Below are 15,829 nucleotides of genomic sequence, written 5' to 3'. Positions count from 1 at the left end.
GATTTTAACCTAAGTATAGCACAATGTATTGAAAAGAAGTGTATTTTCATTTAACCCTTTAAATTTTTTTTGTTGCAGATTTTAGGAAATTTTACACCAACTAACCACATGCTAGTAAAGTCAGTCAAATGTTGTCTTACTCCCTATCTCATAGTAATAAACATCAAGACTAAATTATAGTTATATTTAGATAAACTCAAGTGTCTGTCAAAAATATTTATGATATGTAATAAACAATTATTAGGAGAATGACTAAACTGTCAATACCAGATCTAACGTCCTCACTGTATGTTTTTCCAGAACAAATCCAGGAGAAAGATGAAGGTCCCTACTACAATCACCTGGGATCTGGACCTACTGTTGCATCCATCCGAACTCTTATGGAGACCAGGTGACCTCTCCTCTCCTCTCCTCTCCTCTCCTCTCCTCTCCTCTCCTCTCCTCTCCTCTCCTCTCCCTCCTACATGTTCTTGCTTTCCATGTCTCCTCCTCCTCACATTTTGTCCTCAGGGAATCTGTGACCCAGAATCCAGTAGGAGTAACACAATCCTCAGCATATCAGAGGGAGGAAGAAGGATAGAGATCCAATCACAGAGAGAGAAACAGAGAAAGATGGTGGGAGAGGAAGTCAGAAGGAAGGGACAGAAGTGGAGAGAAAGTAAACTGTAGTAGAAAATATGATATGATATCATCATTATATTATTCATTGTGTTTTTGTGCACTACGATCTTCGTCAGTTGTATTTTATAATATTGCTTTTCTATTAATTGAGGATAATACTTCTGATATATTGTTTTATGTATATAAATGATATTAATACAACTTCAAAGAACAATCTCAATTCAAATTGATGGTTAATATCCAAGAAGCGATGACTTTCAGTATTAGTCAACAGGACATCTAATCCATGTCTCATACATAGTATTAACAAGACAGCCTCACCAAACTAATTCAATAATCCAATGCCTAAAGTGCATCAATCAGACATTGTTGTAAAAAAAAAAGAAAGGATTACTATTTATTCAAATTAGGGCGCAACAGCAGAAAGATCCCCTGCTGGTGCTTTTATTAACCAAAGTGCAGTTACAGCCTCTGGGATGAAATGCTGTCGGATTATTTCACAAAAACTTGTCCAACGTGATGACGTTTTTTTAAGGTTTAGGATTAGTTAATACAATCTGATGATATTTTATGGTGTCTGTTATTTGCAACCGCATGATACTTAAACAATCAGAGTTATAACCTTCTATAACTGGATGCCTCATTGAGTCATTCCTCCTATTTACTTCAACTGAACATTGTACATTTCACTGAGGCACATGTTTGGTTGTTATTCACTGAATAAGACCAATGAGTCATTAGTCCCGGAAGAGAACAGGTTGAGTGGGGACGTTGGACCACTTTCTGTTTGAGAGATGATGTAAGATGTTAAGACCCCATAGTCCCCAGCTGACCTTTGACCCACCCCTGACCCTAGCAGGCCACCCCTGTGGTGCTAGAGCCTACTCCAACTCCCACTTTCTCACCCCCCTCAGAGTCATTCCTATTCAGCACGAACCCCTTGTGTTCACTGTCACGCCAAATCCGTTCAGGGCTGAAGTTTTCACAATGGCAGGTATCAGGCAGTGAGGTGACCTGATATGGCATCTGACAGGTTCTGATGGTCAACCCCCACCCCCAACGCAACCTATGACCCCTCCCCTCTACTATTCACCTCCACATTTTGACAAAAGCTGGGGCGGAAAGGAGGTCTAGCTGTCCGGGCACTCCTAATGCCCATGCACACAAACACGCAGAGCAAATACACAACATGATGTGTGAATATTTGGACACAAACCCCAGCAGAGAAATCTGTCAAATAGGATCCCTGGGGCTGGCATTGTGAAGAGGCTAGTGGGTTCTGGTTTACACTGACGCTCCTATGTGAAACTCAGCAGAGTCTTATGAACACTTCTCTCCTGCCAGAACTGCTGAGCTTGGCCTGTCTTTATTAATCTTAATCTACATTCACACTGCAAGCCTTAGTGCTCAATTTTGATCCAATGTTTTTGATCCAATGTTTTTAAGTGCTGAAATGCGTGAACATTGAAACAACTATAACTTTTGGCGTCCCCTGTGTAGGTATGGAGAGAAAGGGGAAGCTGTCCGGATTGAGAAGGTGGTGTACACAGGCAGAGAGGGAAAGAGTTCACGAGGATGTCCAATCGCGAAGTGGGTAAGTTGTATCTCATCACCACTGTCAGTTGCTGAAGTTTGAAAAAGCCTTCATCGAATGACAGATATAATGAAAGAATGGTGCATTGTGTTAAAGTAAGAGAGAGAACAACAATGGCAGCCAATCAACAGCAGATTGATGTGGAAGGGGATGTATGTGTGTATGTAGTTGAACTGAATATGTGAGGAGACACACACAGCCATGTTTACTAACAGTGAGTAAATACGTAGGAGGTCTCACTCTGTAACAACTGCGTGTGTGTGTGTGTGTGTGTGTGTGTGTGTGTGTGCGTGATTGTGTGTTTGAGACAGAGAGAGAGGGAATACTGTGAATTCACTTTGCAGCTAATTCAACATACAGCATCATAAGTAGAATTGTTTCTTCTCAGTAAAGTAATGCATATTTCTACACATGCATCATATATAATTCCAAATTACAGTGTAAGCATTAACTACATTGTATTTGGTACAGTATTTCAAAAGTGTGTATATGTGCAATACTTCTAAAGGTGCTTTAACTATCACTTCATTTTAGTTGTGAGAATGACAGTGTGCATTCAAATGTATTGAACAATTGAGCATAAATTGAGCGGTTTCTGATGATTTAGGATGCTTATCTAACTCCCCTGTGTAAGTAGAAGCAAGAATAATGATAAGCTCTGTTTCCTGTCAGGTCATCCGCCGTGGCAGTGAGACAGAGAAACTGCTTTGCCTGGTGCGTGAGCGGGCTGGCCACCACTGTGCCAACGCAGTCATCATCATCCTCATTATGGCCTGGGAAGGTGTCCCGAAGATGCTGGCTGACAAGCTGTACCGTGAGCTCAGCGACAGCCTCACCAAATATGGCAACCCCACCAGTCGACGCTGTGGCCTGAATGATGAGTGAGTATTGATCGGTACTCTTTGACACTGGTTTTCTAAACGACATGTTTGTGAATGTTCAAACAAATGGCGTCTGCATGTCAGCATCATATTCTATTACTGTACTTTTGCTGCATGTATGCCTGGTATTTTGGTCATGGAGGAACTTAAAGTGAAGAGTTAATTTTGTAACATTAACTATTTTATCTCAAGTAATTTTATCAGGAGTTAGAGGAAGACCCAAATCATTAAGTTTTCTATGTGGTTGGGTTTATGCACGTTATCCTGTGAGATGTGTATAGATATTTGTTATATGGAAAAGTTAAAGTTCTATAGACATTTAGATAAAATCACCCGAAATCAAAACATAAAGTGTTTGCAAAACATTTTAACTATGTATCTTCCTCACCAGATATTTGCACATGTACCTTAAATGCTATTAACCTATTGAATCGCTAATTCATGATCTTAAATGTCTTTATTATAAGTTCAAGATAAAATGTATATCTGTTCCATTGGACTTGCAGGAGACCACGTTGTGTAACATTAGTGATCCAATTAAATGTTACCCAAATTCTCTCATTGCCACTTTCTTGTCTTATTCAGCTCAGTTGACATGTAGTGTACACGCATGATGTACACGCATTCATTGGGTTCGCATCATTTAAACATTAAGCTGAGAGCATGCTCACTGTCTCCCCCTGCAGCCGTACCTGTGCATGTCAAGGCAAGGATTCCGAGAGTTGTGGTGCTTCCTTCTCCTTTGGCTGCTCGTGGAGTATGTACTTTAATGGCTGCAAGTACGCTCGAAGCAAATTGCCGCGCAAGTTCAGGCTACAAGGAGAACGCCCTGAAGAGGTATTCATCAAAACCACAACAATGAAGGAGTTGTTTATGTTAGAGTTTGGTCACCATTTTAATGCAGTTATTTTAACAGTTTTAAAGCTCTGTGGGTCTGCGATTTCTTCTGACCTGTGTTTCATGTTTTTTTTCCAGGAGGAGAAACTCAGGGATAACTTTCAGGATCTGGCAACTGAGGTGGCTCCTTTGTACGAACGGCTCGCCCCACAGGCGTACAGTAATCAGGTTTGTTGTACATAATCTTGAGACAATAAAAACCTAATTTCACCACCCACTAGACCTCAAATGTTTTTCACATACAGTAAATGGTCCTGTTCATCAGGCTATCAAGACACTGGCTGTCACACTTAAACACTTCCTGCTTCTTACAAAGTGTCTCTCTCGCTTAAACCAGTCTCTCTCTCTCTCTCTCTCTCTCTCTCTCTCTCTCTCTCTCTCTCTCTCTGTCTCTCTCTCTCTCTCTCTCTCTCTCTCTCTCTCTCTCTCTCTCTCTCTCTCTCTGCCTTTGAGAATGGATAAAAATACTTTAGTTGTTAACATGTTGTCTCATATTGTTGTCCTGTCCGTTAGTGTCAGACAGAGTCCAAAGCTCCAGAGTGCAGGCTGGGCTTAAAGGAAGGCCGACCGTTCTCTGGAGTCACTGCTTGCATGGACTTCTGCGCCCACGCTCATAAGGACCAGCACAATCTCCATAATGGTTGCACAGTGGTAAGACCACTCACCATAATCTTAATTGTTTGTTTTGGTGCTAATTCACTGTGAATAACGGCCTCAATGTTATTTTTCTGTGAAGCTAAATAAAGGGCTGCTCTGTAGCCCAGCACAGTTTACATTTCACCATATCCCTCTCTGATAGGTGTGCACTTTAACTAAAGAGGACAACCGTTCGGTGACGGAGATCCCTGATGACGAGCAGCTTCATGTGTTGCCTCTCTACAAGATTTCCCGGACTGATGAGTTTGGCAGCGAAGAGGCCCAGAACCTCAAGATGAAAACAAAAGCCATCCATGTCCTGCAGGCTTTCCGCCGTGAAGTACGCAAATTGCCCGAACCTGCCAAATCTTGCCGACAGCGCCGACTGGACGCCAAGAAGGCTGCGACCGAGAAGAAGAAAATTAAACTAATGCAGCAGGCAGGGGAGATGCCAGAGAAAACAGTGGTGAAGACTGAGGTCTGCAGTGCACCTCAACCCCAAGCCAATAAAGGTGGGTTATTGTTTTGTTTTGTGAAACTGTTTCTGTTTCACTTTAAGGAAAATTATAGCTGCTTTCAGATATGCGTTGAACGCAGATCCTCTGTATTTTCTCCAGAGGAGGTGCATGTGTAAATGATGATGTAAGAGTGAGAGGCCCCAGATTATCTGCAGACTCTCTCCATCTGGCTCTTGGCTTATAAAATCTGTAGAAACTCAGGAAAATCCGATGTGAGACACATCACCACAAGGGGGTTCATGACCCTTTTAACACACACCAGATGCAAAAAATTAAGCAAAAAGACAAAACAAAGCCAAAAAGGGCAATTACACACACATAAAAGACACAAACATGTCAAGAGAGTTTTGGTGATAAGAGCAGACACCGGTGTCTGAGTGTTGTTAAGAAAATCACGTGATCTCCGCAGCAGAATTAATATGTCCTGTCTCTGCCTGCTGTACCGGGCTGCACCACCTCTTGCTGTTGCGAAAGCTACTGTCCAGAGAACGTCCTCTTGTGTTGTGCATGTGTGAAAAGTGAAGCAAAGTAAAGTCTTTATGTCTGAAAATGGCTTATGTTGTTTGACTTGAGGCCTTGTATGGCAGCCTGATATTCATTTACCTTAACCGGTAATCAGTGTGTCAAATGAATCAAAGAATAAATGTCCAATGCAGGAATATAGAAAATAAAAAGATAAAATGCCTTTAATAAGATGATAACAAGTTTAGAGTGTAATTATCCTTTCATTTGTTTTGTTCATTCAGCAATTATAAAACAAGAGATGAAGCCCAACATTAAGAAGGAGCCCTTCAACGGATCAATTGGTGGATACCCTGTACAGGCAGCAGACCCATTCAACAACATTTATCCACACCCTGCCTACTATGCAAGGGGAGGCCTCCCCCCAAATGGCCAGCCCTCTGCACCTGATCTAGTGAATGGTTACCATCCACCAACCAATCTGCCCGGAGTGCACTATGGCTACTACAACTACCCACCTAATGCACTTTTCCCCCCTAAGCTGAGAACCTACGAGGGTCGAAATGGCTCTTTGCCCAAAGCAGGCGGTAAGGCTGTCCAAGTAGACCAGAAACCTGATATTCAGAGCCTTCAGGCCAAATTGGCCCAGTCCTACCCTGGCCACCTGGAGCAAACCAGCCAACCACACCATAGCGCTTATGGCCAGCCTGCAGATTACAACCAGTCCCGTCCTTCCTCTGTCTCCTCTGAGCACTCCAACAGGGGCACTCCAGTAATCAAACAGGAGCCTATGGATGTGCCAGTCTATGAAGGCACAGTGCCAAGCCAGGCTGGTGCTAACACACCAAGCAACATCATCCAGCATGCTGCTTGGCCAGGACACAAGCTTAATGGAAGTATCGCTCCATCAAACTGGGACAGCCATCTGAACCAGAAACAAAGTTCTGAAGCCTCATCACTGAACCTGGAAAAGCAGCAGTTTCACCAACACTCACAGCAGCGGCAGTCTTCTCCCTTCCCCCAGCAGTGGGCATCATACCCAGGCTCGCATGCCATGATGGCCTCCCCTGCCCCATCACCAACCCACCAGGTACCTCTCTCTCCATCTCCATCCCCTTACCCTGGCACTCCGCTACAAGGCAACATATACCAAGGCTCTGCACGTCCTTCCACCCCACACTCAAGCACCCCTCACCCAGGTACACCACAGCCTGGCACCTCTCACTCACGCTCAGTTACACCACAGCCAGGTACCCCAGACCCTGGCAACCCCAGACACTGGCCCAGCCCTGCTGCATATAGCCCTGGTTTGAAGCACAGCAATCCTGCAGCATACCCTGACAAAATCTGGTCCAAGACTGGGGAGAATCGATGTTCCACTCCCCTTGGGCTCCAGGAGAAGGCCTGGAAGTCGTGTGGAGGTTCAGTGGCAGGCAGTACTCCGTCCCCTGCCCCTGAGGGCCGTCTCTTCCCTGATGCCCTGCAGCAGTCAGATCAGGTCAACTGGGACTTCAGGCGAGCTGAGAGTGACATCGAGAGCATGAGGCGCCGGGAAGAGGACGAGGTGTACTCGGACAGCGAGCACAACTTCCTGGATCCCAATATTGGGGGTGTAGCTGTTGCACCAGCCCATGGCTCCATCTTGATTGAATGTGCCCGTCGGGAATTACATGCCACCACACCACTCAGAAGGCCTGATCGTTCCCACCCCACCCGCATCTCCCTGGTCTTCTATCAGCACAAGAACCTCAACCAGCCCATGCACGGCCTGGCTCTGTGGGAGGCCAAAATGAAGATACTGGCGGAGCGAGCACTGCAGAGGCAGCAGGAAGCGGCCCTCCTTGGCCTCTCCCAGGAAGACATCAAGGCCCTCGGTAAGAAACGCAAATGGGGGGCTACAGCAGCAGGTGCGAGTCCTGGCCCAGGACAATCTAAAGACAAGAGGGAAGGGCCAGTGACAAGGTTAGCCCCCACGTTCCACACCACCTCTATGGTTACTGTGTCTCCCTATGCCTTCACCCGCCTCACTGGGCCCTACAGCCACTTTGTCTGAGGTCAGACAGACACAAACTGACTACAGAGTGGTGCAGTGAAGGGCTGGAGACAGTAATGAGCAGGATGAATGTCTCTCCGCCCGTCTAACAGCCTGGCATCTCTGAATCCTGCCCCCTCTGCTGTCCTCTTGGAGGAGGGGACATTTTTATTGTTTTTTACCTCATGTCAGGCAGTGGTTTTGACTCCAGCCTGTGGTGCTCTGTCTCTCTCTTCCCTGGAGAGGAACTCCATTGCTTTTCTCTTGTTTGTAGAATTTTAATGGTTCTAATTATTGCTATTATCAATATTATTATGATTGCTATTGTTATTGTCAATGTTGTTATTACAGGTATTATTATAATGAAGACGTTTTTTTTATTATTGATGTTTTCATTAATGTTATTAATGATAGAATTTTTTGCTTATATATATTTTTCAAATCAATCAGTCTGAGTCAGTGGGACTCAAACTTTTTTTTTTCATGTTTGGAAAACATGTCCCCTATTTTCTATTTGATTTTCTTTGTTCTTGTCAATATTCAGCTGTGCTTAGAGGAGGAGCCATTATTTGCGGGGCAAGAAAGCAAATCAATATCACAGTAATCATACCACTCTTTATAGTAAAGCCTTCACAGCAGGCTTCCCGTAGATATGTATCTCTATTATAGACAGACATGAAACCTTCATTTAATACAATTTAGTTCAGGCCACCATAAAAATATATTTAAATATTATCAATGTGGGTCTAAATATCCTAAATTTGGCTGTCCTGCTGAATGCTCCACATTTTCCACAGTGGATGGTTTCAGTGTGTATCAGAGAGCAGTGATCCCGCGCTCTGAAGTCATAAATAATAATAAATCATAGATAATCCAATCTTTCTGATGCAAATAGGGGTAATTTAAAGCCCCATTTAAAAATGTTAACCATTAGCCCTTAAACCCCAAATTACTGCTTACCTTGTACCTGGATGATGCGCTCCTCTTCCGCCTCTTCTACACCCTCCAGCTTTCAATTGGTGCTCAACTTTCAGCTCTGTTAGATTTTCATTCCACTACTTTTCATGGCACTTGATGCTGTTTTTGTTCTGGTGCTCAAGCTCAGATCTGGCTCAAATGGTATTTGCAAGTAAATATTTTTATTTGGACCAAGGTGCAGTATCAGAGTGATTGGGATTATTTTTATTGACAAGTGCAGGAAATTTACCATGCACAGAAAAGTATAATGACTAATGACATTATTTGTTTCCTATGTGGAAAACATCTGGTAATCCACAGAGGCTAAAATAAGTGGTACTATTTTCAAATGCGGTTTGAACCAGATCAGCAAATATCATATAGAGATGTTATAGGTGGCACTCTAGATCTTCCGATCACATTCAAGTGGGGTTGACCACTTTCCAGTGTAAACTCTAGAGGGCAGCAGTGGCTGCTGTTTCAAAGTGGCGTGTTACAAACAAACCTTCAAGTACTTGAGATCCATTCAGAAGCCAGCAGTCTTGCATTGCTGCTTTTACCATCTATGGCCAGTAGAGGGGGATCTCACACCCTGTTTGCTGATCATGGATGAGCTTTGCCAAAGCAGCACCAGGTAACGCTGAACTTTGCCCCATTGTGGCACAAATGTGAATGAAGAACAGAGATGGCTTTGGGAGGCCCATCCTGGGTCAGAGCAGAAGGACACAGTGCTGGGATAGTGGTGCTTTTCGGTGCTCGTAGAAACACTCTGGTGCTCTCCTATTACACTTGATTTACTGTGAAGGGCCCACTCCGTCCTCTGCATGGTGCTGTCATCTTGGAGCAGAGCGAGGCGTGTCCTTCTGCAGGAACCTTTTCGCCACAGAGCCAACCAATCAAAGCAGCGGCCTTGTGTTCGCAGCTCTGTCACTGGGCTTTAGAAAAGGTTCCTTCTGAGGGGATTGTTTTGCAGTTTATCATGGAAAAGTGGTTTGATCTCACACACAAGTACACTGTACAGAGCAGGGAAAGCAACGTTTTTCGATGCGTTCTCAGTAACTCATTCACAGAAAAAATTACAGCACTGAGAGTCAAAGAGAGATTTTTCAAAAGTAGTGGCGCTTCTGGGATTTAGCATCAAATGCAACTGCATTGAGTCAATGACTCTCTCACTTTGTGTGTGCATGTGTGTGTCTGTGTGTGTGTTTGTGTTTGTGTGTGAAAGAGAAGAACCAAAGAGAGAGACTATTGATAACAGCCAGTAGAGTCCCATGAATGCCTCATTTTTATAATCTCTCCATGAAGCAGGTATCATGGTTTGCTTTCAACATATGATGAAAGTTACAATGAACATGAGCGATTAATAGAACTTGACACAGACTAACTCTTGGATGCTGGGTGGTTGTTGGGGTCAAGGCCCATCTGTGAAAGACCCTGTCACCCCTCCATGGGGGTGAGTCTCCAGCTCTGTACCTCACGCTGTAGAGACACTGGTCACAATCCCAACGTGCTACTGAGGGCAGAGAATCAAGCATATGTCCCTTTGTGTGCTCTAGACCTCCTCACTCGTTTAAACCTCTTTTTTTTTTTTTACTCTTTATTTATTATTACATGGTGATGATGATAATGATTGTCTTTGATGTTTTTTTCATCTTTTTTATATAGCTAATACAAATTGTACATACACAAGAAAAGATTTATAAAAGCACTTTTAATCTTGATTTTAAAGACAAAAAGAAAGAGCCGAATATTCACAACTTGAAGCTTAGTTTTTTTGGGGGGGTTTCTCAAGAGAGACTTAAAAAATGTATATATTAAAATATTTAGGTAAGATTATTTAACTGGTGAGGATAGTAACTAAACAATGACATAAAAAGGGGGTATTTTGAAGTGTCTGACAGACCTTAACAACAGTAAACAACACTTGGATCCGATGTGTTGTGTGTAAATGTGTGCTTCGTAACACTGCTGTTTTGCTTACTTAAGTACTGTTCCCCATGTCAGCATGTAACCGACAAAGACCAGTCACTTTCTAGAAACTCATTAGCCCACTTATCGAATGGAACTGCACTTGACTTACTCACTTATGATCCCCCCATGTTGTCTGACCAAAACCTCGACTAATAACATCTGTAGAGAAACTCTCATTATAAAGTCATAATAATGTCTGATTTTAATTTAAACCTGAAAAATATCACAACTCAACAACAACGGTCAGTAAGCTAAGGACAAATCTGAGTAGGTAGCCACAAACCTGATCTGCGCTGTCATTTGTTTAAAGGAGTAGTTCAACATTTTGGGAACAATGAGAATATCGAAGCCACTTCCACATCTGAATGATAAATGTCAAGCTAGAGCCAGCAGCTGGTTAGCTTTACTTAGCATTAAGTGTAGAAACTTTGGGGGAAAAAAACTCCTATTGTTTTCACACTTAGATTTTTGTATGGATCACATAGCGTGCTAGGCAACTGTTTTAGTATTTTATGCCAACACACGTGAAAGAGCTTCAGTGTTTTCAAGTCTCTCTGCGAGAAAGTTAATAAGCGTATTTAACCACAATGTTGAACTGTTCCTGTAATATCAGTAGACCTGCTCTTGTTTAACCAGTGGAGCCACATGTTACAAATGCTTAGGGTCACACTGGTGGCTGCAGATCAAGTCTAATGTGAACCAGTGGGCGATGTTTTAGCGAGTAATTAAACAACCACAATCTTTGTCAGTTGTGTTAGACTATCAGGTATATCTGCCTCCCTGCTTGTTTAGATGTATCTGTCATAATAATCTAATCTAGTTCTCATAATAGTAAGTATGCACTTGACGTCCCTGTGGAGGACACAGTGTTTAGGTTGTGATGATATTTATAAAACACACACACACATTATGGTTAACAGTAGTGTGATTGGTGCAGGGGAAGAGACTGGACCCACTTTTCCTTTTTTACCCATGATGCATGGCCCACATTATATACACATAAACACTTAACCTAATCGAGGGTGCTGAGGATACGGTATACATCATACCTTAATAACTGTACATTTCTAAATGACTCACCAGTTTGGTGGGTGCTTCTTGCAAGGGTTGGTGCTATTCTGATGCTACACCTTAAATTCAGTGTGTGTTTTAAGAAATTTGAGGGATATAAATGATCACCACAAATATTTTTCTGAGCTCCTCGAATGTCCAGAGGATTATACTGGTTAAAGCAGTTTCACGGGATTGGAAGCTGCCCTGGTGCTGACTTTATGAAAAGTCTTTTGTTACAACGCTACAAATGTACATCTCTTTTTTGAGGGCAGGGGGAGACTCAAACAGCTGATCCTACTCTGTATCAACATTCATTCCACGTTGTACTTGAAGTCATTTAAACTCGGACGAGATATAGAATCAGATTATATGAGGACTGTTATCTGGGGTTCATGTTTGGTACAGCGCAAGTACCAAAGGTTATTAAAGTTATCTTTTGAGTATGTTGTATATGTTCATGTTAACTGAAGATATTTCGAAAATACAAGGTTAGCAATTGTGTAATGCCTCCCTCTTCTTCTCCCTAGTCATGCACTTCCTTTACTCCACCACTCTCTTTCTCTTAACACCTTGTATATTTTGTCTTTCACACACACACACACATGCACACATAGACATACATATGCATCTCACTGTGTATGACCCTAATTTAAGGAACACTCCAAATTTGAAAGAGACTTTGACCATGGCCCATTAAAAAAAAAAAGAAAAAAAAAAGAGACAACGAACCAACACAACTGGCAGCTACATTCCTTTTTGAGTTTTGGGATTGTTCTTGGTTCTTTATTTTTCATGTCAAGGATGCAGTATGTAAAAAAGTGTTTTTGTTCAGTCTCTCTCTCTTTGTAGCTGTATGGTGTGTTATGTGAATACATAGTGTATGTGGTAAAAAGCCCACAATATTGTTTTATGTTGCGCGTTAAATAAAACCATTGAAGTGAAAAGGCGTTTTGGCTCCATTCATTATTACAGGCAGGCGTAGAGAGCTCCAGCTCGGGTGCTGACCAGATATTGTGAATACTCCGTCTCCATTTTCCTCCTGTCACACATGGCTCACCTACCAGTCGGAATAGATCAAGAGTGAAGGGAATTCACGATTAAGATAATATAAAACTGCAGCAGAACATCTCCTGGACAGGATAATTACTGTAGTCTCCATTCATCATTTATACCATGTGAGCTGGAGCCCCTCCCAACTGACTGCACACAGGTCGACAGACCATCACAGGATTAACATGCAGAGACAAACAACCATTCACAGCTACAGTCAATTTAGAGTCACCGCTTAACATGAGATAATTTTGTAAGCCGGAATAACCAGAGAAAACTAAGGCAGACACGGAGCATGATCACCCAAAGAAAGACTTGGGATTCGAACCTGAACCCTCTGAGGCGATAGCGCCAACCACTACCCCACCGTACGTGACACCCTACTGTAGTCTCTTGTTCCTGATCATTTGTTTCTCATAAGACAAAGACAAGACAATTGTGAGCAACACAATTTCAGTCTGCTCTATCGGTGGTATGTACAGAACAAAGATATTGATCTGAAAAGGTCAGCGCTTGAAGCCCTTTTAATTTGTTTGGAGACATGCAGCTAACTCATGGTATTTAAAAGAGCAGCAGGCCCTAGAACAGTGGAAGAGCATGTCATCACTATTGATTCCAGTCTAACAAGAGCAGGCGGACTAGGCCCTCGTTCTGCTGACAGCAGGATGATCACCCAAAGAGCAGAGTGCAGTGTCCTCATTAAGCAGCTTTCAATCAATTAATCAATGATTTGATTCGTATGGGCCATATTCACAAGTCACAGGTGCATCATCCACTGTTCTTAACCCTTAAAAGAGTAAAGAAAAACTGGGCAACATAAAATAGACTTAACGAACAACACTGTTGATTTACTGCCTCTCTGATACACCACAAAGAATCTAGTTTCTGCCTTAGTCCTCCTCACCATCGTAGCATATCATGTAATGCCGGGCAGTAGCCACGTTGCCCCAAATGTTTATATATGGTAATTGCCCCCCCCCATAAACTGAATTTTAAACATATGAATAATCATTCTAAAACTATTATGCATCGACGACAAGAAAAAAAGCACCGCCGTCCGAAATAGTCATTTTGAAACTTTGAACGATTAAGGAATTAAGGTGTAGTGCAGCTCATGTACTGTTTCTGGCAGCTCTACCTGCCGTTTGTCCAATATCAATTTTTCACCAACTCGAACCAGGCTCCAGTTCCGGGCTGGTGCTAGTGCTGGTTCACAGTTGCTTTTTCACAGGCCAGTGCCGTTCAAAGAGCCACGTCATGACATCACTGTATATGTCTGTATATGGTTACGCTCTCCCAGCTAATGCTAGCACAACAACAAAAACAGAGGCTTATACATTGTATTTTAATGAGTGCTGCTTGTGGTTTTGCTTTTCTGTTTTCGAGGATACACAACTGTATCTAAACACAACTGGTCCAGCATATTTTTGCTGCTTGTCGCGATCACTTCGATCACCCTCAGAAATGTAGGCAGTCATTAATTGTTTCCAAGAAGGCTGTTCGCTAGTTGCATAAGACGCCGTTCTACTACTTTCCGTTTGAGGACGGTGTGCACAAACGTTCCAGGATGTAAGTCAGTGACAAGACCAAAAACTAAACGACTTTCTATAGGCGGTGTCTCCACGATCTACCAAAGATCAAAACACTCATGATTGCGACTATTGCAAACGTAATGCTACAGCTATCACGATCCAGGTCTTTTCCACCGGAAAGGGTTAAGCTCACCACTTATACGCAGAAGTTGAGAGACACCATCTTGTGCACCGGGTCGTATTATCAGCCACTCATTCACCCATCGACCAACAGTCATGCGCATAAGTTAAAATATGAACACTACTGCTTCTATCAAAGATTTAAATGAGGGACATCATGTGGAAGAGAAATGGTGCCGGTGATATTCATACGTTATTTTGGCCTCTAAAAACAAGAAAAATGAGTTGACTAAGTGTTGAAACCTATTTTTAAGTTTAAAAGTAAGCTTTGGCCGACCTGTCTAAATACTTGTATTACCTGTGTAAATACATATATAATAGTCTAAATACTTTCATGACCTGAACTGTTTATGATCTGAACTCACCTGCAACCTTTATGAAGTTTTTATCACTTATTTACTCTCCAAAGACCTGAATTTATATCTGCTTTATCTCCAAAGGAAACATATGTAAATCCGTTTTCTGTGTTTTAATTCCTCTCTCAACCTGCACCTACAGAACCAGTCTGAACTGGCTCAGACAAACAGCCCTAGTTGTCCTATAGATGAACCTTGCATTTGACTGTCCTCCATCTTCACTCTTAGATCCCTGTGACTGTGTTGATCCTTTCTGCAGAAAGCCCCTATTAAAATACACAAAGACAAATTTGGTGTGCGAGCCTCTTGTATTTTCAGATTTCCATCATCATTCATCAACAATGTAACTTTAATAATCATTGCTATTCAGATCAGAAATTTTAAATGATTCAAATGATTCAATAATGGCCAAAAACACCACCTCTTTACTCATAATATCTTTCAATCTTTCATGTTCACTGTGGTTCGTTCAGAGGAAAGAGAGAGAGAGAGAGAGAGAGAGAGAGAGAGAGAGAGAGAGAGAGAGAGAGAGAGAGAGAGAGAGAGAGAGAGGAGATAATGAGGATGCTGTCAGGGCAGGGAGAGTAGGTGACATTCAGATGAGTTAGAATTGTTCATGTGGATGATTGTTATAAACAAGTAAGGACATTCCCTTCAATTGAACTCTGAAAAAAACTGAAATTCTCATAATAGGCCCAGATCACTTAAATTCCCAGATTCTCAGTCATCTCTGCATCCGCTATCCACAATGTCATGTCTGTCACCAAAACCGTGGGGTCATATTTGAGCCAGCCTACACTCTGAGAGCCAAGTTAAGACTTGTTCAGACATGCTTTTACCATCTCAGGAATATATCCAGGATCAGATTGATCTTGAGTTTTAAAGACTCTAAAATCATCATACATGCTTTTATTTCTTCACGGCTTGATTATTGTAATGTGTTTTCACAAGTCTTAAGCAAAGATAACACAATAGGCTCCAAATTGAAGATTGGAGAACAGAACGTATCACTCCGACTTTAGCGTCCCAACACTTAAATCGCATTTTTATGAAAAGGCCTTTCCATAATTTAAAACTTTGATATTGAAT

The 15,829-nt window shown here is 42.3% G+C and overlaps 1 protein-coding gene across 6 annotated transcripts in view; it reads left to right on the top strand.

The window, feature by feature from the left end:
- Positions 1–12,566, top strand: part of tet3 (tet methylcytosine dioxygenase 3) — a 30,118-nt gene extending 17,552 nt beyond the window's left edge. For all 6 annotated transcript variants that reach the window (XM_053420557.1, XM_053420558.1, XM_053420555.1 and 3 more), the window contains 8 exons: positions 301–391; positions 2,122–2,215; positions 2,888–3,096; positions 3,783–3,933; positions 4,072–4,161; positions 4,507–4,644; positions 4,793–5,141; positions 5,894–12,566. In XM_053420557.1, the coding sequence (XP_053276532.1) occupies positions 301–391; positions 2,122–2,215; positions 2,888–3,096; positions 3,783–3,933; positions 4,072–4,161; positions 4,507–4,644; positions 4,793–5,141; positions 5,894–7,662 (2,891 nt within the window). In that variant the 3' untranslated portion in view covers positions 7,663–12,566. The remainder of the gene's footprint in view (positions 1–300; positions 392–2,121; positions 2,216–2,887; positions 3,097–3,782; positions 3,934–4,071; positions 4,162–4,506; positions 4,645–4,792; positions 5,142–5,893) is intronic.
- The last annotated feature ends 3,263 nt before the right edge of the window (positions 12,567–15,829 follow it).

This window comes from Pleuronectes platessa, chromosome 4 (genome assembly GCF_947347685.1).
Source record: "Pleuronectes platessa chromosome 4, fPlePla1.1, whole genome shotgun sequence".
Lineage (NCBI taxonomy): Eukaryota > Metazoa > Chordata > Actinopteri > Pleuronectiformes > Pleuronectidae > Pleuronectes > Pleuronectes platessa.
Note: the sequence above shows the minus strand (reverse complement) of the source record. Positions and strands in the feature narration are given on the sequence as shown.